General features: G+C 37.5%; 1 protein-coding gene across 4 annotated transcripts in view; it reads right to left on the bottom strand.

Moving 5' to 3' along the window:
* SBF2 (SET binding factor 2) overlaps positions 1-26,546 on the bottom strand; it is a gene marked incomplete at both ends in the record, with an annotated part of 265,908 nt that overhangs the window by 211,484 nt on the left and 27,878 nt on the right. For 3 of the 4 annotated variants that reach the window (XM_080346104.1, XM_080346103.1, XM_080346101.1), the window contains one exon: positions 5,913-5,998. In XM_080346104.1, coding sequence (XP_080202230.1) covers positions 5,913-5,998 — 86 coding nt within the window. Of the gene's footprint in view, positions 1-5,912; positions 6,002-26,546 lie in introns of all 4 variants that reach the window. The other variant, XM_080346102.1, reaches the window with a different exon arrangement.

Raw genomic sequence — 26,546 nt, forward strand, 5'->3', positions numbered from 1 at the left:
AATACAACACATTTACGGCACTCTAGAATTTCCACTGGAGGCTAATATAGACTAGTTAAATTAATATAAACTGAGCCCATAATACAAGTCCAATAAAAAAGTTAGCCGCATTTTTGCTATCATCTGTTTCCTACTAACTGCTGAAAGCACCAGTACTTCACCATAAGGAGAACGAAAGAGAACATAATGCATTAAGTGCTACACTGAGCTCTGTCATGTAGTTGTTCATTAAATAATTACATATGTAATGATTTCTGAAAGGTAAAAAAAGTTTGAGGGGAAAGAGGAAGAAAACTCACAAAACCAAGATCTCTGCAGCTGACTAAGTGTATTGAAGGTTAAATGGATGCTGCAGACAACCCTTTATTCAGGTCCTTAAAAGCATTAATGTTGCAGAAAAATTGGCTTACAGATCAGCTAGCTAAGACTGAAGCATTTAAAGATTAACCCCCTTAAAACTTTAATCACTTTAGGCCTTAGCTGGCTAATCTGCAACCCTGTTTGTCTCTTATGTCTTATTTAAAATAACTAGTAAAAACGTTCAAGTATCAGATCTTTTTTTCCCTATAAAAGATGCCATACACCAAAGCGGTAAAGTAAAAATAACACTAAGTGATTAGCACTTCCATTTTAAAAGTATTACTTTTGACAGCATATGTAATGATTTTTCAGAGACTCTGCACTGGGGATCTCCAATAGTTTAGGAGTTCACTACTTTAAAATCTGGCTTACCATAAAATGTCTTCAATTCACTGACAGAAATTTTGTTTTTCAATGCAACTCTGAAGACAAATTAGTTGAGTTTTGGGTTTGTTTGGGGTTTTTTTTATAGCTTTCTTCTCCCTGACCCCATTGTGAAACACCAACAGCAGTGTATATTCACTTAAGATCTCAGAGTGGAAATCTGTAAAGGACTACAAAGTTGATTTTCACCAGAATGGTCAAAATACAGATATACTTTGAAAATACATAAATACCATTTCTTACTCTCATTTGATTTTTTTCATATGTCAGGTCTCAGGTCAGTCAGAATTTGAAAGCTGAATTCAGTATTTGATAAAAGACATCTTCATGTCTGTTTAAGAGTTAATACCTGAAGCTGCTCAAAGATGCAGAAATGCTGAGATTTACAGCAAAGACAAGGTAATACACACAGGAGTAATAAGCTCATTCCAACAACACCAACTCCTTCTCCAGACAGAGCAGGCATCCTGCCACATCTCAAAAGGACACACAGTCTTTCCTCAGAAGCACTTATCTCAGTATCATAATGCATGTAAGCTGTCTTCAAGGGATTGTATTAAATAACAGTTTTTACAATTTACAATTACATCTTCTCATTTAGGTAATTATTTGGATAGGTGATTAGCTTGTCTAGAAATGTATGTTCCTTTCTACAGCTGCACATGCTTGAAATGAAAATTACTAATTCATGACACAACTACTACCAGCACCACCAGTTCTAGTGGGAAATTTTCTTCCCCGCTAATCACAAACTACACAAACACATTATATTCAGTTTAAACTTAAGACAACGTATCTATTTCCAGGTATTGGCCTAATTCACATTAGCCTCCCAACACTGAGTAATGCAGGTGACAGTTTAGCTAATTTAGCCCTAGGACAAAAATAAGTGTGCAGTGTAACATACCAGAGCTTCCTCCTTTGATGTGTAACAAATTATGGTGTGTAGAAAGGTATATAGCAGAATTAAAATTGGATTATAAGAAAAATATGCGGAAATATAAAGCTAACTCATGGAACAACATACTCTCTCAAAGATTCTTTCTACAAGCAACAACAAGAAGTTTGATTACGCTGATTTAAACTGCTCTGTATGTCTCAACTGATTTCAGAGGGTCATTTTTAAACTTAAGCTGCATCTGTGTAAAGCTGAAATAAATGCCCTGAAACAGATAATGGAGAAGGATACGCAAAAATGTTCATTTAAAATATTATGAGTGGCAACTATCAGATTGGTATGTTCTAACTGCATTTTTTTTTAAATCAATGACTTAAATGCTTTTCTGGACCAAATATTTTAAAAATTTCATTCATGAGTATAAATCTCTCTTTACTCCTCAAAGCCGGCTTACTTCCATGAAACTTGAGAAAACTCACCTTGACTTGTACTTATTTGTCAGCAACCTGCAGACTGTTATTCGTCAGTAAACTGCAGATGCTCAGATTCTAAGCTGAAATTATTTGAAACATTTCCTATATTTCTCTTGAATAGCCCACAAAAGCTCTAGAAAATCAAAGAGCATCTTACTGTTTTTGAAGTAACAGTCAGTATGTACGATATACAATATTAACAAATAATATACCTTATTCTCAGTTATATCACAATTCAACAAACAGTAAAAAAGTATTAGGGCCCCTAGTAGTTACTGTAACGATTAATAATCCATTAATACCGTGTTTCACAGCAATTTGCAGGTGGCTCACTTCTCAAAGTTTCTGTATTCAGTTATAAACAGAACAAAGTTAAAAGCTGTGAAGCCATTAGAAAAATGGCAAAAGCAAAGCGTGTAAAATTAAGAAAAATGTCTTTAGGTAATTTACTGAGATGCAGAAGGTCTATGAAGATACTGTCAGTAGATCTCAGCCAGTGTATCTTTCCCTCAACAGAGGCTCATGGCTTTGCTCACCACTGACAACCAGAAGACACACAATTTATTTAATAAGACAAATTAAAACACTTGATTTCAGTAACATTTCATAAAATGTACTTCTGTTGAATTTTGGACAATGTGTTTCTTTAATAACATATGTATTTGTTAAACAAGACCAGATCATAGCTAAGGTGCTACACCCATAAAAACAGAAACAATAAGTAACTCTTAATCCTTTAATACAGAATATATATATACTCCAAATATAATACTCTTCCATAAAGTTCAAACTGCAATTAGATTTTATAATGGCCCAATTCTCTACATACTTGCGTCAAACTAACAAAACTACAAATATAGTTAGGGGTAAAAGTTGAAATAGTGTCACCAGCTTTCTTGAGATAAGATGTTCTCAAAATGATCCCTTTTCACTCAGCTGAGGGCAGCTCCATTAGGCACAGTTTTCCCATTTGAGCCCATTTTTCAAAACTGGGCTCAACAAAATAAAAAATATTATTTACAGTGTTATTACTTAACTTAAAAATGACCTGCACAACTCTGTTCTCTATATTGTCTTAATTTATGTCTCAGAAATCTGACCACCCGAATTGAAGCCCAGCAGGACAGGGGAGCACGCAGGATTGGTGAAAGAGAAGAGACCTCCACAAAAGTCTCAGGGGATTTTGTCTATTAGTTTTTGTCTAAAGCTTGGACTAACAGCATCCCTACAAGCTATGGAGATCACAAGGGGTCCCAAACAGGCATTTTCCATTTTAAAGTATTAAAACTTTGCAGGTAGGGGTAGGCATAGGGCTTTTTCACTATTTACCCCCCATCTCGTTTCATAAAATGCTATTAACATGAATGACAGACAACTACTAGATCATAACACCCATTAGATGCTAAGATTAACTATCTGATTCAACTTATTTATTTGGCAAAAAAACCCTTGGACATCCAAACGTCCAAATTCACAGGCCAATAATTTGCTTTATAAAGGAGATGCAGGGGTAATGAGATCTTCACCAACAATCAGCTCAAGATCACCATGATTCATGGCATGAAAATCTTTGGCGTCTTTTTCCTTCGTGAAAGAAAAGAGTTTAACATGTTTTTCAGATACAAATCATTGCTTTGTTTCCATTTCAGTGAAACCATGTAATTCCCTAAAGATCCTTTACTCAAAGGAGAGGAAGCACACTTAAAAGGATTTTAAACTCAAATTAGTAACAGAACTATGTGCTATTCATAAAAATGTCTACCTTCATTCTCACATACATTTACGTCAACTATTCTATTCTTACAGTTTCTCCCCTCAACAAAGTTTGCTTATTACTTTCTTAATGAAGTTGCCCTTAAGGTGTCAAACAGGATGTTTGGAGAGCAAATCAAAATTTGATTCATTTTGCCAACTGGCCGAATAGATGTCCTTAACTTTTAGTTTGTCAGATTTCATTTTAGTTTGGAAGTTTAAAGTCTTAACGGCTTTGCCTAATCAGTCATTTGAGAACTGATACAAATATAATGGTTTTTGTAAAGAAAAATCTTTTAAAAATCCTCCTTTATAAAGTTATTTCTTGTAGTAGTAACATCCTACAATTAAATGGGAAAGAACATTTGGGTACAGATATATCACTACAGAAGCTTCACTGCTTTAAAAGAAGCTGTGCTCAATGGTTTCAAAACATCACTGGAAATCAAACACTATACTTTCTTTGAAGTAACTAAGGAATATTTTTATGACAAAATAAATCTCAGTATGACTCAAACTCTTGCAGTTGTTTAAGGCAAGATCAAACCACCTAGTTTGACCCCAAGAGAGCGGTTAAAAAAAGAAAACACCCCTAAGCCTTAGCATCAAAAATTTATTTCTCTTCTAATGAACTACAACTGTGTGTACTATATAAAAAAGCCACTTATCCGAACTCAATCAGCAGCCATGGAGCATATGCTGGCTAGGACAGTATTAAGTAGAGAATTACTAGCTAGAGCAAACAGCAATTGCTATACAGAGTGGTATAATGTTGTAACAGTAGTAGGAACACTTCAGAGAAAGCAAGAGCTTCCATTGTTTCAGCACAGCACTACATTGCCAAATGTAGCATTATGCAAGCGTACCGCAAAAGCTGTAACTATCCATCACGTGTATCAGAAATAATGCTTACACCAGGAACTAATGTGTGACATCCCGCCAAAACATACGGCTTATGCTGGACTATGAAGAAATGAAAACCACGAACAGAACGAGCAACCAGTCGCGTACACCAGTGCCCAGTGAATAACATCAACCTCTGCTACAGCAGGAAGCATGCGGTGAGGAGTAAGATTTCCCCCCTGCCTCCCTGGAGAAGACAGCACCGGTGTGTGATGACACAAGCTGAGCACTGGTTCTAAGCTATCACCCTGGTAAATGCTTTCTATACCTGGGGAATAAACTCAGCAAAGAGTCAGTGCCTTTGTCTGCTGATGCTGATTTGTCCCACAGCACAAAGGCTTTATTGCAACATTTCCTACAGGCCATCTCCTTCTACAGCTCATCCTGTCCCACATGTTCCGAAGTTCACAGCTCTAAGTTTCACTCAGTTCTCAGAAACCTCATTTGCAGAGTGTGACCACAGTATTTCCTTTCGCTGCGGGATTTTTAGGGCTGTATGTTTAATGAAGCCCCGATCTGGATGAGTGAGATTTAACTTCTCATTGTGTCTCACAATATGAGACCAAGAAAAGGAAAGAAGTGGCACTTTGTGAATTCTCAGAGAAGGTGTTTAAAACAGATCACTGTAAGCTCGCCTTGTTCAGTGTAAGCACCCACTATACCATCTGTCAAGGACAGGATACTGGGTAAAAACTGACTGTTCTCATTAAGCGAGTTCATTGGGATATTATTTTTTAATAATCTATAATATACAAATACACATTTGTATTTATTTGAACACGGCAATGAAAAGTCATCTGCCATCTGAAGGATGCTTCTAAAAACATAGTCAATGATAAAATTACTGACACAAACAAACATTTATTTTAAATACACTGTTACTAACATTGCAACAAAGTTTTCCTGTATAATAGAGTTATCTACTCTACTGAGTTATCTACTGAGTTATCTACTTAGTGGTACAGACCAGAATAAATTCTCTTCTGTTAGCCAAATTTATTATTCTTAAAGCTATTATCTATCCCTTTGACTCATGTAATTTCTATCCATGATGATACAGATTATTGCACAAAGGCAGAGAGATCTTTGAATTGTGTATGAAAGAAATTCTAAAAAAATCATAAAAAGTAACGCAAACTTACCAACTCTATCCCCTGTGGAAAAGGAGTGTCTTCCCAGTCCTTCTGAGGAAATCTTTGTATTATTTTTCCGAAACCTTCTGTTGGGCCTGCTGAAAGACAAAATTCAATTACTTAAACTGGTAGAATTTAAATTGCCATAAATTTGGGATTATTTTCAGAATATACCCAATATTAGGAAATATTTCACCACAAAGAGGCAGAATAGGCTCCTCAAATGTGTCCTGCAAGTCATATAATAAATACAGTCTCCAGTAATAGCACAAGGAGTGACTACATGAAATGAAGCTTCAAGTGGCATCCAGCCCATGCCCCTCACGCTTGTTTTCAAAGTGACAGATGATGATTGGCAATTCTAATCTCTCTCTAAAAACAGTAGTCAATTAAAAACTAATACAATAGATAATGTGATATTTAAAAAAGAAATCAAACATTTGTCAACATGCAGTCTTCAAAAAGAAGTCTATAGATTGAAAAATGTATGTGATTTATGCAGGACATTCTAGTTTCTTGCCAGTATTTCTAGTTGGCTTCCTTGGACAAGCCAGTAGTGATCTTCCGTGCTGAAAGATGTAGAGAAAAACTGCTAATTTCTGATAACTTCTCTTATGCAATTGTCTTCTTTTTTACCTCTTCCTTTTTTAAAAGCCAGAGTGGTATAGATAGGAAGCCCTTCATAAACACCACAAATATTGAACTGTAATGTCCTGTCACCCGGAATGTTACAGGAATGCACATACAAACATGAATTTTGTTCTTCATCTTCTGGAGTTCTGGAGTACATCTTGAAAATATAATCATGGTTTTAACTGAATTTTAGCTGAAGGATACACCACCAGTCAGTCCCGTCTAACATTTATACACATTTAAACCCAAGAAAACAAGATTTCTGTGATAATACTACCTATCTGTCCGTCCTCACTCCAGCAATTTCTGCATCTCTGGGATGATTTCAATGTAATTCCATAGATAAGCAGACACAAAACACACATGTTTGCAAGTCAATCACTGGGTAGAGATGAGAGGCCCAAACTCTCATTCTCTCCTTTTATTTTAAAATAAAAACAGATACTGAAGAAACTAGCTTCCATAAAGCTTCCTAAATGGCAAAATGGACATTTGCAAGCGCTTAAAGTATCTTTTAACAATCTTCACTGACCTATGACATTTGATTGGATCACCTTTGAGATTAATCATTAAAAATTGTAAACATTTTCTTGTAAAATTCTCAAAACTACGCTTTGATATTATGAAACAGTATGAATTCTGCATTAGTAGTAACAGTCCATATGTGTTGCTTCCTCTGTAGACACTCAAGCAGCAGCAATGAATACATTATTTTACTGGCTTCACCATAAAAACAGCTTTCAGTCTGACACAACTCTAGTCTGCTAGTGTAAAGCAATTCATAAATCAATGGTATGGTCGAAAAAGATACACTCCCTTTAAGTTTCCTGCTCATTCATAGTTTGAGTTTCCTTCTGTCTTAAAACCCACAATAAATTTTACAAGGCATCTAGGTAGAATCAATCTGACAATACATTAAGCAGTATTTTCTCCAGTTTATGTAGTTTTACACATCTTTCTATGTTTTCTCTCTTGAAAATAATTTAGGAATAGATGTTTTTGGAACAATGGGCATGTAAACTACACAGAGTAAATTCCAAACAGCAATCTTACCCCCAAGACAGCACATGCTGATTGTGATTCCCAAGGGCAGCCTGGTGAAGACCTGCAATCAGACTGGGCTAGCTGAGTTCTAAGTAGCACTAAGAGATGTAATCAGCAAGTTAAAAGTCAAAGGAGATATCAAGAGAAGCTGCAGAGGTGCCAAGACAGCACAGTTAGGATATGCCAGAAACCAAGAAACAAACAGAGACATGGCTACAGCTGCAGTTTTTTGTAAGGAAAGGGAGTTTAATATCTATTAGACTGTAAGAACTTAAAATGGTCATCAGTCACTAATTTCATTTGTTTGAGATCAAGTGTTACTCCAGGTATTATTTGTTACACAGCATCTTCTACTGAATTATCACTCTACTCCCCTCACCATTTCATCTCAACATCCTTCGAAAATTAGGAGGCATAAACAGAAAGGCTTTACCATTCCCTCCCTAAACAGCTCTCAGAAGAACAGCCAGTTCCACCCCTTCCCTCCTACCACACGCAAACACTCCTGCATTCCTCCTTTCTTCTACAGCCTTCCAGTCCATTTCCTTCTTGCATGGAAAAAAAAGAGAGCTACATTTTCAACTGCATATGGCAGGAATTCATATTTATTTTATTGCTAACATGCAATAAAGAGCCTTCAGCCTCCTCTGCTCTCCTCTTGCCCTTCACATTCAACATCCTACTCAAGAGAACTCCTCTTTCCTCCCATTCCTTTCTGCAGTCACCTAGAGAGCCCCTACCGCTCTCTCCTTCACTCTGAGAGGGCTCTTGCTTCACTGTCCCAGTATCAGAACTTCTTCCATTGTTGAGTTAAGAGTCTCAAATTACCATGTTGTCCGTTTTTCACAAGTTATATCTTTGTCAAATCTCTTCTTCCTCTAGGTGTTCTAATACTGGCAGGTGGAGCAAGGAAGAGCCAGCAAAGAACTACAGCCAAGGAGCACGAGCACCCTCCAAGTAGAGGAGAACTCATGGTCGAGAGGCCAACAGCGAGAAAGGGCAGAAGAACCAAGGTGAACAGACGTACCCAGGCTGCCTGGGAAGGAAGTATCAAAGAATTACAGCAGCAAAACATGTTCAGTCCCTGCTATGTAAAAGTCCCCAAAGCCTCCCTGTGGGAACACAGATCAAAATTTTTTTTAATCTGAATCCACTCCAGTTCTCAAAAGACTGAGACCTCTGTCTGACACTACCAACTACACCTCTAAATAATGAAATCCAGGAAAAGAGCTCAAAATTTCTTCTCCAGCACATTTTGAAGCTACAAAACCTTCTGGTTCTCTTTTCATTAGACTGCTAGAAAGACACTCCTACATTACAGTGTATAAACTTCTTTTAATTCAGAATTAAGAGATGTACAATTTTTTTTTTTTTTTTTGTAATCTGTAATATTCACTCCTTTATGTGAAAATATTATCAGCCCTTTCACATCACTTTCCCTGGAAGTACACTAATGCTGGCCATCACGTTAAAAAGACCTTACCACGTGTAATTCCTTCTTGCTTACAGGAAGGATTATAAATCTCAGTAGGAATTTACCTGAAAGAAATGCAACTCTGAACATCTTATGCAACCTAAACTTGCACTTCAATTCATCTCTGGGATCAAAGGGAAATCATGCCAAAACAACTAACAATTAAATCAAAGTTTCGCATGCTGAGTAGATGTCTTGAAATCATTACATATAAAATGTTCCAAGTACTATTTGGAAAAAATCATTTTGCGCTTTTCTGTACATGCTTTATTCTTCTCTTCAAGTCTTAAGTAAAGCCAAGGCGAATCCTTAATTAGATTTTAGCATGGACCCTTTAATCTTTCTACTTTCAAATTGTTTCACCCCTCTCTACTACCAAACACAAGTAGAGTTTCTGTACAACACTCCTACATGCTTCAAATTTTTTCCTCTGGAGTACTGAAGGCAGGTAGAGGATGCTTTCAAAATTGTCATCAACTGGATCCTTTATCATGCTCTAATTGAAGACATAGTTTTGAATCTAATTGCATAACATATCTTGGTAAAGTTCTCAGATTGAAAAAATAAGACATACGAAGATGTACAAATGCAAATATGCACAAGCTGGTCTAGGTTGTTCTCCCATCAGCGGGTAGTTAAGAGCTTTCAAGAGAAAAAAATGAGGAGCGGTAATAAGCTCTTGGAGCCTGGTTCGGAACATTCCAAATAGTTTCAGAAGGTGATCTTAAGATAGAATACAGTACACCATGATACTGAATTATATTCTCCTTGTAGTCAAGATTAGATTACCATCAGTATGATTATAATACATGTTAAATTGCTCTAGATACTCAAAGAATTCATAATTTCATCTTAGCATTCTCTATTTGATTTAGCTACTGATTCATTAGGCCTGAGACATCACTTGTTTTAAGCAGCTTAAAATGTCCTCAAAGATAATTATATACTGGCTAGACAAAAGTTTGTTTATTAACAACTGGCTGCTTCTTAGACTGTTACTGCCACAGGAAAACCAGCTTTGACTCATGGAACTGGTACTTCAATTTGATTTATTGCCAATTAAAGTTTTGACCACGATTCAGGTACAAAGAAGACAATAAGCAATTCAACAAACATTTGGGAACACATCTTTCCTCTCCCTTCTCAGGCCCAACTTCAGTCCAGCACTTCTCCCAACTCCCCAACCTCAGCTTCCCCTATCGATCCACCCATCTCCATGTGTTTGGTGAGCCCATGGGCAGTGCAGGAGGCTGGGGTCACGCACAGAGGTTTCATTCTGCAGTCCCTTGCCTCTTGCTCATTTTCTTCCGCTCCAGCACAGATCTACAGGCTGCGGTCCCTCCAGGGGTGTTCCCAGTGACAAGTGTCCCTCAGGGGAGTGTTGCTTCTGGTACAGAGCGACTGCTTCCAGCAGGGTGTCTCCAGCGGTGTCCCCAGCAATGTCCCTTCCGCACCTCCTGCCTGCAGTCCTGGCACACACCCCGGGGCCTTCACACAGGTTTCAGAGCTGGCTGGGAGCCGCTGGGATCAGCACAGGGGAGTTCCTGATATCCTCTCGTACAACTTGCTGCCTGCTCCCAAAACTCAGCCATTTCTGCATGGATACAGTTATTCCCGATTTCTCTACCTTAGAGACCATTCTTGGGAAAACACTCTTGGAAAAAAAGAAACACTTTCTATCAGTTCAAGAAGAACAGGGAACTGCTTGACAGAATCCAGTACAGAGCCATGAAGATGACTGAGTGGAGCGTCTCCCTTATGAGGAAAGGCTGAGGGAGCTGGGGCTCTTTAGCTTGGAGAAGAGGACCCTGAGGGGTGACCTCATTAATGTTTATAAATATGTAAAGGGTGAGTGTCAGGAGGATGGAGCCAGGCTCTTCTCGGTGACAACCAATGATAGGACATGGGGCAATGTGTACAAACTGGAACACAGGAGGTTCCATTTAAATTTGGGAAGAAACTTCTTCTCAGTGAGGGTGACAGACACTGGAACAGGCTGCCCAGGGAGGTTGTGGAGTCTCCTACTCTGTAGACATTCAAATCCCACCTGGACACCTTCCTGTGTAACCTCATCTGGGTGTTCCTGCTCCAGCAGGGGGGTTGGCCTACACGATCTTTCAAGGTCCTTTCCAATCACTGACATTCTGTGGTTCTGTGATTTGGTGTCCAAGCTTGCAAAAAAAAATATTAGAAAGGAATCCTTTTCAGAAGGACTCGCAGAAGTGTCAGAAAAATGCCAGATATTAAACAGTCACAGTTAAGGCCCACAGCAGTTAAGAAGAATCTTCAGAAAATCATCAACTAAAATATAAAGAAAGATGGAAGTTGGAAAAAATAATTTATGGAAGGATGCATGAAGGATACATCCCAGAAATGCAACACTTTAAAGGAAAAAAATAAAGTTAATATTTCTGCATATAAGATATGAGCATCAGAAAAAGAAAAATAAGTATTCACATCCATCAGATGTGAATGAAAAACTTTTTTAAAAAGCATGGTTAATCATTCCACAGACAAGTCCTGTGACAGAGACTTACAAGTCTACTTACCAACTTATAATACATAAAATTTAACTATTTCACACCATTTTTTAAATTGTATACAACAGAGATAAATAGGAAACCCTCTTTACATCCAACCAGAATTTGGTTTGGGTGGAGACTGCAGGGTTCTTTTTAATGAATCTGCACTCCTTCCAATTCAGGGCAATTCTTCAAATTTCAGAGTTCTATATGTTTGTGATTACTACGTAAAATTAATCATGATTTGATAAATTTTGAAACAAAATTGTTATTTTCAAATACACAAGTTACTAAAGTGCAAGTTGCATTCTTTGTGAGAAGTTTAGACGCAGGGACACATGAAAGAATCTCTGTTCTCCAGGCAGTGAGGAGCTCCCCTGCTCTTGCCACAGGAAGCTTCTGTCTTTTACTGGAAATATACTTCATCCAAATACAGAAATTTACATTTAATCCTTATACAGAAGCAAACAGATAGAAAAGGTCTGTCTTAAGGACCCTACTCCTTTACATGAATGCAAATACAAAGGAATTCATTTAACGTTGCTACCCAGATTAAAACCTGTGCAAGAGAAGACTCAATAGCTGCATTACCACTTAATAATAAAAGCAAGTCATTCCAGTATGCTCACCACACATTTCCAACACTTTCTAGTGCAATTACTATTGATTCTCTGTTGGCATTTTTCAACCCAACTAGTTAAACAACAGCCAAACCACAGGAAGTCTCTAAATCCCATGGTTTGGGGTGAGGAAGTGGGGATGATATCTGCCTTCATCTGACTTTTCTTAAGTCATTCATCTTTCAGCAGAGCAGGTGTGTCTGAAGAGATCAGATTATTCAAGAAGTGGCTGCAATTCAACACCTCAGTGATTTCACATTCTCAACTGTTTCAGCAGAACAGGCAGAAACAAGGAAAAAAACAAATCAGATCATGGGATTTCATCAACAGCTATAATTTGTTTCAATACATGCTACTGATAACTCCTGCCAACTTTCCAGAAATATCAAGGCCACATACCAAATATTAATTCAATGTTAAATCAGGTTTCCTTCACATCTTTACTTTTTAATCATTTTTCAAACACAGAGGTAGTTGGGTTTACAGATCCCAGATCTACAAAGTTCCCAGAAGTTTTGCTCTTCATTTCACTGAGAGCAACAGGAAACACTGGCACTCATTAATATTGACACCTTGTTTTTAAATTGGGAAAAAGGATTCTTCCAGTGTTCATGAATTCAGATAGCCACAGCCAGCAAGAAGGATCTTTGCATCATCAATACAAAGATTTCTGTCTTGTGGCATCCTTTCAAATGATGTACAAGAGGCCCTAAATCCAGGTGGAACCTCCACAGCTAGCACTGCTCACTAAATTCACATCAATTACACACAAGATTCTGGAGGTTTTTGAAACTGCTTAAACTCAGGTGCAGTACACACATCACTCAGAAAATGTATCAGTTAATAGAATATACATGTGCATGAGCATGGCACGGAAGATCAATGCATATTAACGGTGTGTTCCACGTAAAATAGTAATTGCTTTCATCATTAATTATATATGCAAAACATGCCTGGCAGTAATAAGAATTCAAATTACATATTTCCAGCAAAACTACTGCCATTATTATTACTCAATACCCACATTTTTAGCTTCCTAATGTTATCCCTACAAAAAGCAAAAGTATTCCTGTACTTTAACTGAGTATTTTGCATTTTTTTCTTACATTTTATAAGACGTCATATAAAACTGGGTACAAAAATTATGAAGATATTGCAGCAATTTTGAATAGTGTCTTTACCTTTAAGATGGCTTAATCCTTTAATCCATTAAAGCTGACCACACAGTAGATCAGGCTTCAAATTTTTAGACATTATATTCTTGTCCCTGTACAATACGTAGAATCACAGAATCACAGAATAGTTTGGGTTGGAAGGGACCTTCAAGGGTCATCTAGTCCGATCCCCTGCCATGAGCAGGGACATCTTCAACTAGATCATACACAGTGAATTTGTCCAAGACCAAAACCAACATTTCAGTCTATAAGAAAGCTGAATGAGCAGTCCATACCTTAAGCTATCAAGGAAAAAGCAACTTTTTTTCCCCAGCTAACCTCTTCTGATCTGCCCTCTTTTTCCTTCCCCTTTTCCCTTCATTTTCTTTAAACAATACAAACATGCAACACATTAAAATTCTGGCATAATTTGCTGGTTCCTGAACCCTAGTCCCCTAAACTCCCTTCTTACATAAATCTTTCCCCATGAAAGGTCACATGCCATCTCTTGCTTGCCCTTGAAATTCCAGAAGCGAGCTGTTAATGCAATTTACATTCCAAATTAATGAGAACTATGATAAACTCTGTCTTTTCACTTACAAACCCCTGATAAAAATACATTTGAGCTCTAAGTATTGTTAATCCTACGTGCAAAGCTTTGGATGTAAGCATTTTGGTGATCTGTTACAAGAGAGATCATCTTCAGGTCTGCTCAGAAGAAAAGCACTAGAGATCACTGAGAGAACTTTATGTCACACAAAATACTTCAGAACTACCATTATAGATTCTATATGCGAAGCTAATAAATCACAGAGTATTCAGAAGCACAACTTTGCATGTTCAAAGTTAAAGACATACTGTCAGTGTGAAAAACATACAGATGTAGGTGGCCGAGTAGAGTACTGCTTACCCTTCTTTTCAAAACAGTACCTAGTGCTAAAGAAATCACTAAAATCTGCTGCAAGGTAAAATCCTTTTCATATCAAAATTCTTAAATGATTTGAAACAGAAGTTTTAAACTATCAAAGAGTCTTGTCACTTTTTAGGAGCTTTGGAAAAGCTCTTCATGGCAGCACGAAGACCACTCATGTTCCATCTTATGCCTCCATTTGTAAAAGGGAATGGAAGGTATCTGAGGTCTCCCGATACCTTTAAAAACACTGCTACAGAAATCTTGATGCCAGAAGACAGAAAATACCACAAAAGATATCCCCATTTTATCTTAGTTTCAATACAGAAATCAGAGCTGGAAGCAAGGTGAACAAGGAGCCAAAGAACAACTAACATTAAAGAGCTAGAAAGAGAAATATTTCTTTAATAGACCTAAAACACATGGCATAAAGTTCAAAAAAAATCTGCTTAAGCCCATTAGAGCACACCACAGGCTACGTGCATCCTAAAGTATGAAGTAGCCTGGATGAGAAAATTTACATAAAGAGCATTTAACTCTGATATATTCTAGAGAAGAAAGACTATTGCAACCTCACAGCTACAAAAGGTTAAACAAAATGCTGATACTTTTAGGAAGACGGATTGAAGACAGGCTTCCCACAACGACCACAGACACTATTTGTACAACTGGCAGAATTCATAGACACTTCATCTTAATCAAGCCAAAGAAATGCAAGCAACAATCTTGGGAATTTGAACGACAGACGTTCCGGAGACTTGCCATATTACCAAGGATACAGTAAATAATAGGATAAGATGATACTCAGGCTCTTTTCTTTGTAAACAGGAAAAATTTGTTGAACTTCTCAGGGAAAAAAAAAAAGGTGGTATTTCAATCTTTCCCCAAATGTACTGGCACTGCTGGTCAGGACTACCTGAAATACTTGGATAGTCCAAATTCTTGAATGCTTCAATATTTATTTGACTTTGGTACTTTTCTATTTTGCAGAGCCATTAACCCATCTTATACACAGGGGAAGGAACTACAGAGAAAGTGATCTATAGCCCTAAAGGATGTACAGGCAACAGGCTCAATCAACACCACCCAAACCTTAGATTAGCACCTTATTCACGAGACCCACTATTGCAACAAATATACACCTATGTGGGTCAACTATGATCTTCATTAATCCTGGGTATCAAAAATCATTGTTGTGCTTTGGAAATAAAGGAAGGGAAATATCCTAGCTTGTATTTTAATTAGGTTGAAGTATGGGAGTTGGGAGGGGGCAGAATAATATGGTAATACATGCCATATCTCATCCCATTAAAACAAAGGGTGTTTCTCCTGAGAAAAAGGCTAGCAACTGCTACTCGGTTAGAAAAGCTGTAAAGTAGGTTTGAAAAGTCTGGGGAAAGTTCACATTTAAGGATGAACTTCATCCACTGAAGTTGTATCCATGCAAAGCAAAACGAAAATGGATAAACACCATAAAAAGCAGAAGAGGAAGGAAATCAGAGAGAAAGGAAGCATGGGCAGAATAAAGGGGAAGAAGAAGGAATAAATTGGGATGTTATGCATCTCCACCTACTGCAAAGCTGCCCCTCCGGTATTGCTCGGTATCAGGCCCTGGCTGGCACTGCACACAATGATTGGTCAGGTGTGACTCCATCAGCTTCTAATCCCTCTGAAGAGCCACAGATCAAGTGTCACCAAGTCAGTGTTATTATACCTGAAAAACTGTTAGTCATGTACAGTTCTGTCTCATTTTGAAAGCCACGCTTATGACCAAAACCCTAGTGACCAGTGGCAATGATCTCACTGGCATTTTTCAACTGCAACTTCTGTAAAAAAACTATTTATTTTGCTGCTGTTGTATCTATTGTTTTTAATAGTCCACATAGGAACTCCTATAATAACAAGTGTCCTTTAAAAAGCTCTTCTGTCCTAGGACCTATGAAGGTGCCAGTTATTGCTGAAGAACCCTTCAGTATCATCATCCTCCACCTTTCACTACAATTCCAACTCCCGCCAAATTTTATCTAGATAAATTACTGATACAATTAACACAGCTTGGCTGTAACAGCTGAATCTCAGGACTCTTGCTTCCAAATACAAGTTTGGGACATAATACACTTCTGGACACACACTGTAGTTCTGCTGGGTGGCCAGTAACATGGCTTCGCAAAAGTCTTCAAAGGAAAGAAGAGACAAAAGAAAGCAACAAGGAATGTTAAATAATTTTCAAGTTACTCCCTATCCAACGGCTGGCATAATATTCAAGAAATTGGAAAAAACCTTGGGCAGCTGGCAGGGAGAAAGTTTCCTGCTCACCAACAATTCCTCTTCTTGTTTGCAAACAAATCACTTTTGCCAGCTTCTGGATAGGAAGGGAAGGTCAGACTTCCAAATAAACATTCGACATTAAACAAACATTCTTTTGAACACAGCAAACTGAACAAGACTTCCCAGCTGTATTGGAGAAACCTTTTTGATTTATTGTCAAGGAAAGTATAAAAATTAAGACGACAAAACTATGCTCAGCTTTGTGCTCTGAATCAAGGTCTTAGAGCTTCTCAGACTGCTCCAAAAAAAACCCAAATTAGGCACCTTCTCAGTGCTAATGAAGAATGTATATTCCTTTGCTTTAGAAATAACGCTGCCTTATTTATTAAATCTGATTTCGGTTTTCATTAAGTTAGCTTCCACAACCACTTTTTGATTTACCTTTAATGGCTATATCAAATTATTAAAAATTAAGCTTTATTTTGACATTTTCTAAACAGAAATGTAAGATTATGATTCTACCCTAAAACTATTTCAAATGTTCAATGTTATTATTTCAACTTCTTGATCAACTCCCATTTCAGCATACAAAATTTGAATAAAGCACACTTGATACAAAACTAGCCGGAGTAAATACTTCTCTTTCACCTGATTTACTTCTTGCCTGTTGCTTTTTCTTTTTTTAAACAAACACAGATTGCAAGGTTAGAATAAGTATAAAAACATTTACAAGTCCAAAGCTGTAAGTGTAATCTGATTTCACTGAGTATAAAGAAAATCTATCCATACTCTAAAATCCAGCAAAGAAAATACTTCACAAAAAGGCTTCCTACATTTACTCTTAAAGATGACTCTTCACCTGCTGAAACTTATTTTCCTAAATGACTTTGTAGCAGCATAACAGGCAAGGAAGAATGTAACTGCAAGCGTTGTGAATCAGCATGCATTTAAATGACTCCTGCATATGTAGGCTCAGGTCTAAACGCAATAATTAAAACATAACCTAAATATGTTGAAACACTCTGTTTTTTCTTTTTTCTACTTATGAAGTACAAGCACGTTTTAACCTTTATTATTATTATTATTTTCCTAGGAGCAGCTAAACCAGGGCAGGAGAGGAGGGAATCCCACCTTTATCATTTTACCAACAATATGCTATTTGTGGAGATATACAAAATAACACATTATAGCTTCTGGAAGTGTCTAAATAATGCTTGGTAATAGTCAGAGAATGTCATAATTTTATCTATGAATGACATCATACAATCCTACAATCCTAAACAAAATTCAGGCCCAGTAAACTGAATATGGAAATATGCTATTATGCTCTACTGAAAAATGTTAAGAATATATTTAAAGGGCTTTTGACATCAACATCATTTATACCTGTGTGAACATTTATAAACAAGGTTACAAAGCCAACACAGATTCCTTCTGTGACATTCTACAGAAATGAGTCTCATGTGACAAAGTAATAAAAAAGACAATGCTGCTCAAAGTAATTTCATGTTAAGTGCCATCTAAGGTATAACAATAAGTTATTTATTTTGAAAACTCACATATATGATCATAAAATTTAATTTTTAATAGACCATTTCAGACCCTACAAAATTTAGGCAAGTTGCAGACTAAATACCATATGAAAAGACTGAAGAATTTTCCTAATACTGCAATTCTATTTGGATAAAAAAGTTTTAAATAACAAATAAGAGTAAGGGAAAAAAACAAGTCAATCAAAAGCAAACAAAAAAAAAAATCCATGAAACTTCAATACAAAAATCCATCAAAAATCTGGATGAGAATAGGAAGAAGTAGCACGGTGAGCAACAAGCTACTGAAGCCTGAATTCCTGGACGGTTTGATACTTCTCGTTAGAATATCAGCCTAATAAGATCTGACCACTGATAAACTTTTTTGCATCTCTAACACCTGCTCTACAGCAGCCTGTTGTGTAACAGCATTTTTCCTATACGGTAAGCTTTTTCTAATTTGGAATACATGTACAGTTCTTCTACTGGACCACCTGCTTCCACAGAACTTGCCAGAACTCAGTACTTTGAGCATCTGCGGAACCGCTGTCTCTTTGCCTTTAACGGGATATCTTCAGCCTTCCCCAGGTGGCTTCCTAAGGAAATGGGGTTTATGCAGCACATATTGTATCAGCTTCTCTCCTACCCCCTTCAGCTGTTAGCTAGAAACAACAAAAGCAGGAATACAGAACCTGAAGCATATCAACAAGATGAAGTTACTATTAAACTCAAAACATCCTAACACTATTTGTATTGCTGATTCTAAGATCCAAGTCAGGAAAAAATTCTTTTACAGGAACAGTGTCTTGAGTTCAAGAAATTATTCCAAAACTGATGCATATACTGCCAGAATAATATTAGATCTAGCCTATTTGACAGAATAAGATTAGTAGTAACTGGATATACAGGGTGGGATAAGCATACAGATAAAGTTTGGGGTTGGGCCTTCTTTTGTAAAAGACGTGTAATCTCTTTGACAAAGACATTTTTCCAAGGCGAACACTGAGACTTCCCTTGAAGTGCACATTTGTATCCAATGCAATCAACAACTGGTTTTGTTTGAGGGAGTCACGGAGCTCGAATTCCGGCAAAAAGGAAAGAGCCCTGAGACAAGTTCTAATAACAACGCTGATTCAAAAGAGCATTCCAAAATGAATGCCTGTTGCACCTCTAAAGAAAAAGCAGAAGCAATGCAAAGCAAATGGGTTTCTCAAAATGTATGTAAGATGATATATTGTCCCTCTTAAAGAAATTCATAAAAAAACACTAAGAGGAACACAATTTTTTCCTTCTCCAAAAATTGCAATGGTTTGTGTAACATTATTTAAGACCCACTGTCAGGATTCTAAGCAAATATTGAAATGGCATGAGGAATTTTATCCCTACCGCAGTCTATCTTTGAAAAAGATAGAATTAGATTACCAATGTGAATTATCACCTGAAAATTGTGCTGATGAGGAAAACTGTCACTGTACAAGACCAAATGTGTCTTCTCAAGCGTTGACTTGTTTCAAAGGCACCAGGGAGTCGGATGTCTCTAATTAGCAGGGAATGCAATGTTGCAAAAGAGTAAGCAAAACGCTTCCCAGGGCTGGCTGATAACTTCGGTTCAATGTAGGGCTCACCAACATACAGACCCATGATAAGTGAGCACAGAGTACATTTTTTGAGAGACACAAAGAAGATTCTGCACAGATTTTCCATTCCATGAGGAAGAGCAAGCACAGCAGTAGAACATAGTTCCAGCTATATGAATGTCACATACTTGAAGGTTTGGACTCTATATTTGACAAAAGATTAATCTTCATTACAAACAAGACACCACTTTTTCCTTTAAAATGGAACACATTCTACCTTTCTTCAAATCTTTGTAGACCTTTCAGAGTAAACTGACCTATGTAAAGAACATAAGTGTTATAAGAAAAGCAACATGCAGTTATAGGTTTATACAGCTTTGTGTATCTGACTTCCAAGCAAAAATACAGAGATAAATGGCCATAGCATATGAAACGATTTTTGTGAATGCTTTTTTAAATATTTTGACAGCCAAATATTTTGCAGCTATCTGTAACATACAAAAAGCTAACAAGAAAACGGTTTTTCCTTTCAAAAATCAACAAAACACACAAATCAATGTTTTAAAGCCAAGCCATTTGTCATTATTTACATCTCCATTTTTATGTAAATTACCTGAAAGATTACTCATACATCCAAAAACACTGGCTCTTTCTACACAGTTAGGTTACATGAGCTAATCTCATTGAAGATCGGCTTGCTCATGAGATAGACCTGCATAATCTGTTTTTTAACTTCTTTATCGGTCTGATGCTAACATCAAATCTAGCTGTGCAAATAAAGAAAGCTTACTGTACTAACAGAAAATGAAACAGCTTCCTCTAACTCTCTTACCAGCTAGAAAGGTGTTATTTAAGTCACACATCACAAGCATTCTCTCTTTGGTCAACACACAGCACAGAATTCACTACACTATTCCATTTCCATGTAGACATCCCAGGTGAAAACTGCATCGCCCTGCTTTCCATAGGAATAATCCTATGCATCACATACAAGTTCCTTAAGAGAAGTCAAGGGAAAAAATGCAAGAGCACATTGGTTTAGATGCAGAAAGTAAAGAAAGTAAAAATGCAAGGTTCAGATTCAATATGCAATGCTTAAGATACACATAAATAAGGAGGAACTACAAGTTAGGGCCCTTCAGTTTTTATTGTCCGGTTCGCTTTACAGACTTTAATAGGTGGGATCCTGTTTGTTAAAATGCAACAGCACATGCACACGCAGTTCCCACAGTGGTTAGTGCATTTTTTTTGTACATAAACAGAACCATAACAGCTTCAGATTTGAAGTTTTCTAATTTTGGTAACTGCCTCAGGAACTGCTCCATTACAAAGGAGCAGCAGCTGTATCATCTACTACTACAGCTCCTAAAAACCACAGCTTTATTTCAGAATATTACAGTGACTGCTGCTATGTTGATTGAGTTGCTTCATTAGTGTGATCCAAAATACTTATCCTACACCAAGTGCAGATGCAGCCCTGAGCCTCACTGCGGAAAATGGGGTATAATCCAGCAGTGGCTGCATGATGTGATGTGAGAACATGTGTAGCATGAGGCCATGTAATCATGGATGACTCGCAGAAAAGGAAGCTAATAGCCCACCCTCTCCTATATTTCTTCTTTTTTTTTCTACTAAATACATCATTATCCTAGACCATTATATTTAAAGAAACACCATTTAGTTTTCAAAGATTTTGCCTACTAATTTCAGCCTAACAGCTACACTCAAGACATTTTTCTTGTGCCAGATGTCAGAACACAAACTTAGTCATTCAACTTATAAAATACTTTCCACCATAATACCACAAAACTTTCAATAAAAAATGTCACTATCTTTGGTTACCATTTCCCCACACAGAAACTCTCACAAAAGCCATTTTTATTAAGTAGTCCTATTGCCACTAAAATCAGTTCTTACCATAACCTGTTCTCAGTGGCAGACTAATAACACACATTCTTTAAACTGCAATAAGTAATTCTCTTTAGTTTTGTGGTATCCTTGTATAGTCCACATATAGAATGTTTTCTTCATATAATAGTGAGAAAAATTCAGCAGTATGAAAGGCACTAGACGGTGATTCTCCAAGAGCATTTTTGGTTATACAGCAGTTTTGAATACAATGTGAGCTAAGAACACTCTTTTACATGCTTCTGAAGAATGTAAATTAAATTACCTAACATGAATTTTAACTCATAGAAAGCCTCACAATTCAGTTGGAAAGCCTCACAATTCAGTTGAGACAGAAAACAGAGATGCTGCAGGAAATTTACTTACCAAGAAGCAGAGCCTGGGCGATGTGGTGCCTGTGCAGTGCTGTGCACCTTGTTATTGAGACTGGAGAACATTCTAATGCAGAATAAGAAACGCATTCAACCAGTCTTGAAAAATAAGGTGCGTACATACACATGAAAGACTACAAGGCTAAGAACAGCCTTGAATTTCCTCTACCTTGTCATACAAAACAAAAATTGCAGAAGGTCCAAATATCAAAATTTTCTCACCTCTACATATTTTTTAAAAAAGGATTATCAATTATAATCCTTATCTTTCCTTGGGCTAGAAATATTTTTAACAGAAACACATAAGCACGGCCAGGCACCCTAATGTAATCAAGAGTGTATCCAAGAAAGTTTGACTTAAAACTTCTTTAGGAGCAACAGAGCTTCCAGTTGCTGTAGGAGGGATAACAGTTCAATACCCCACTTCCAACATCAGCATTAGAATATCATGTCTGCTGTTCATGGTTTGGAAACAAGACACCTCAAATTTGCACATCAGAGTTTAAAGCCCCACATGGGTGAACTGCTGACAGATAAACTTTCATGCACCCATTTCAAAAAAAAGGAATTTGCTTATTAAAAGAGAAATTACTCTGCATCATGCTGGCTGTCAATATATCAACAGGCAGTGAGGTTGCCCATCATATCTAAGCTTTCACTCCTTTCAGAGTCCAGATGCCTACAGCATTGATGTAAACAACTTTTCTAACCAAGATCACGGTCCTTGCACAACATGACAGTGAAAATGAGCTTCTAAACTGTCATGAAACACATCTGATGTCACCTTTTTGGAGGACATGGGGAAATACAAGTTCTGAACAGCACTACTGTAGCAAATCTGAGCAATGTTGACCCACTCACCAAAGCAATGCTTGTCAGGAGAACTCAGAATGATTCCAGATACTTGAAGTCATCTGAGGTAACGTTTGGTGCAATGAGTCACATAAGATAAATAGGTCATCTGTCTTAGAAAGAAGACAAACTTGATTTGCCATAGTGGTTAGCTGAGTGTATCACCGCAGAACCAGACTTAAAGACTGAAATCAGTTTTACAGGAAGCAGATCTCTCCCCACCAAGGACTCAAGCATAACTCCAGTTACTGCAAAACATGCACTGGTACTGTGTTCAGCTTTTGCACAGCAGCTCACTCCACAGACCTGTAAAATGTAGATCTCTTTTAGTAACTCCTGAAGAAATGTCCTGAAGACAACCTGGAGTAAGAAGTTATTCTGTCTGGTTTTAGTGGGCATGAAGTCAAAGCAGAACAGCTTGCTCCCATCAGGAAAGCAGCATGAAATAATGCAAGAGCCCAACTGCACTGAGGCGAAGGAACAAATGTCTCTGCTGAAATCAGCCTCCTGTTTCAAACACTTGCTTTTGAACCTGGAAGGCTTAGCTAAGAAGGAGGATTAAAGCAAGTGTTCACTTACTGAAAACCTGATATTGCCCACCTACCCCATCATCAGTGAAAAGACAGAATTTGGAGACAGAGTATACAGGGTCTAGTTGCAATAAAGTTAATTTCCTTCAGAGTAGCCCATATGATGCTATGTTTTAGATAGGTGACTAAAACAGTGTTGATAATAAACCAGTGTTTCAGCTGTCACTCAGCAGTGCTTGCACACCATCAAGATCTCCTCTGTTTCTCACTCCGCAGCCCACAGCGAGTTGGGTTGGGGTGGGCAAGAGACAGGGAGAGGGCACAGCTGGCACAGTTGACCCAAATCTACCAACGAGATATTCGGTATCATATAACATCATGCTCAGTAATAAAACCGGGGGAGTTTTTCCAACCAAAGGAGATGTTGCTTGGAGACAGGCTGGCCTTTGGTCTGCTGGTGGGATGTTGAGATTGCTTTGCTTTTGCATCTTGTTTTTTTCTTCCTCCCACCTTCACTTACTAAACTGTCTTCATCTCAACCCACAAGTTTTTCCCACTTTCGCCCTTCTGGTCCCCTCCTCTATCCCACTGCAGGGGAGTGAGCGAACAACTGGGTTAGGGCTTAACCACTGGCTGGGGTCAACCAACCACTCAGAGGATTCAGGAAGCCGATCAGATTACCTCAACAGGCAATGACATCCAGGGGCTGCAGACAGATGATTAAACATGACCACAAAACAGGGTTCCATTTCCACACTGAAGGGCATCCTCTGCTTATTTCAGCAAATTTAATCCCTGTAGTACACCTTTCTCAAGAAGAAAATAATAGTTCCAACAGAGAACACCTTCTGGAAAGGTTCTGAGGTACTAATTCCATGAATGTGAGGAATTTTCATTGGAAAAGCAAAGATGAACCTGCTTAGAATAAAATTAACTTACACTGTTTTTCTCTGTGATAGCATGTTGTAACCAATACACACTGCCTGAATGCCTGAACTGCAGCCACAGAAGAGGAACGTGGGTCTTGGGAAGGCAAATCCAGACCTCACAGATAAGGACGGTGACTCCTACTGTCATAATTCTGGCTTCTTATTTTCGTTTTTCCAGCACAAGCAGCCATATTCTCCAAGGCGTGAGGTCTTGAAAACATAACACTTCAAGCATATAACAACTTTGCCTTCCTGGATTTTCCTGAACAAGCTGATGTTGAAGAGGTTGTCAAATTTATCATATACTGACTGACTGGTCTGACTTTAGGTGATGTCATCTTGTGACATCTTGTCTACCGCTCAGATCCAGGGAGACATTCAGTGCTTTCTCAAGAAGACGATCTTCCAATGTAAACACCTTCGTCATTTTTTGTTTTGATAAAGAATGATTGGTGGAGCATCTTAACGTTTCCATCTCTATGGTAACAGGGATACAACATATGTGGAGTGTAAGATGGAGTCAGTTCTCAAGTTGCAAAAGAAGAATTCAGGAAGGCAGAACATCTTGCATAAAGAACAAATATAGAACAACTTTTTCTGCCACTTTGAAAAGAAAACAACTCACAGCTATGGAACACTCCATCTCCCCAAGGAAGAGATGTGCCAGATGCATTCCAGCTAACGTGTCCATGTGTTTTCTCATTCTCCATGCATGGAGCATGAATGTTCCATCTACGGAGTCTGTACAAGGAAAATATTCCCTATTTTCAAGTTAATGGCGTGTTCATATTAATGTGGGCTACACTCAAACACAGAATTACAAATTCTGTAATACTTTAAAGGAAAAATGCATTATAGAAGAAATACTGTTAAAGAACGCATGAAGCCTTCCTTCTGTTTATGCTGCAATTCTGTAGAAAAATTACATCAACTGTACCCAAAAAGATTTTTACCCCTCTGGAATAAAGGACAGAAAAAGTACAATCAGGGACAAGTGTTCTGTACTGGTGTTCTCTGTTACCTTATGTTCTTATTTTTGAACCTTACGAGAATTTCAATAGTGGAACAGAACCAGATGTATCAGAGTATGTCATTTCGTTTTGGCACATTCAGGCAAAATCTGGTTTACATGACTAAACATGACTAAACCTTAAATATTTTTATTTGGGAGAGCTGCCTACCTCTCAGAGACAAGCTGCAGTCACTCAGAGAGAACACTTTATTAAAAACAAAAAAACAAAAAAAACCACAAAACAAATGAGGAAAAAAACTAGTCTAGGAAAAAAAGCAAAGCCAACACTCCACTCTTACCTCCCAAAAGAAACCAAATGAAAACTGCATCCAAAGTTCCAAAGGAAATATCATTGAACAGGAGTTAAACTGTGGAAAGACTATCCTAAAATTCTTCCAGAAGTAAGTATCACCTGTGTACAAAGAACATTGGCTTAGACTAGAATCATCTTCACATTAAGCTTTAAGCTGTTAGTTCAAACATGCTGAAAAAACACAAGTGATGGAAATAATTCATGACTTGGGAAGCCAAGGAGTTGCTTCACTTTTGCATATAAACCGTATGTAGATACAGAACACTGGCACACCAGGTTTGTTACTATCAAAACTATGCTATCTACAAATAAAAAAAAGCATTCTTGTATACAGAGCTACCACATTCTAATCCCAACTACTGGCTATGTCTCTAGCATGTCTTCTATCTGTTCTATATGCTATCTATTAATGTCTAAATGTGTAAGTCAACAATTATTGTACTGGATTGGATTTGGCACATACCACAATCATAACACTCAGTAGAAATGTTAGGAACGTATTCAGAATCACTACCCAGCACATTAGGGTGAACTCATCTGTTGATATTCAGATGTCTATCACTAAACTGAAACTCCACTGTAAATCCTTAATTAGGAATGACACTTTTACTTTTAAAATGCAAAAATCAAAATGAGAGCAAACGATTACGGCATTGTTTCCCAGATTCCAGACTTAGAAGGTTATCATTGAAGACCCCCTGGAGGCTACAGGCACTACCATTTTTAACACGCTGTCTCCAAATGAAAGTATTCTATCATACTACACTATTATCCAGCCCTGCCACTACATGCAAAAGGATATTGAAGTGCAAAAGCCCTACAAACTTGGAAAGCCTGTGGGACTTGCATGTGTAATACAGTCTGAACATCAAATCGTCAAATTACTTCCAACTGTTCTAAAACGCATCCTTCCAAATCTCCACAACTACAAAGAAAAAAGAATTTCTCTGCATGCTGAAAGTGACAAATCAAAAAGATACTTCAAACTGTTCCAAGA

Source organism: Nesoenas mayeri, assembly GCF_963082525.1.
Source record: "Nesoenas mayeri genome assembly, chromosome: 5".
NCBI lineage: Eukaryota > Metazoa > Chordata > Aves > Columbiformes > Columbidae > Nesoenas > Nesoenas mayeri.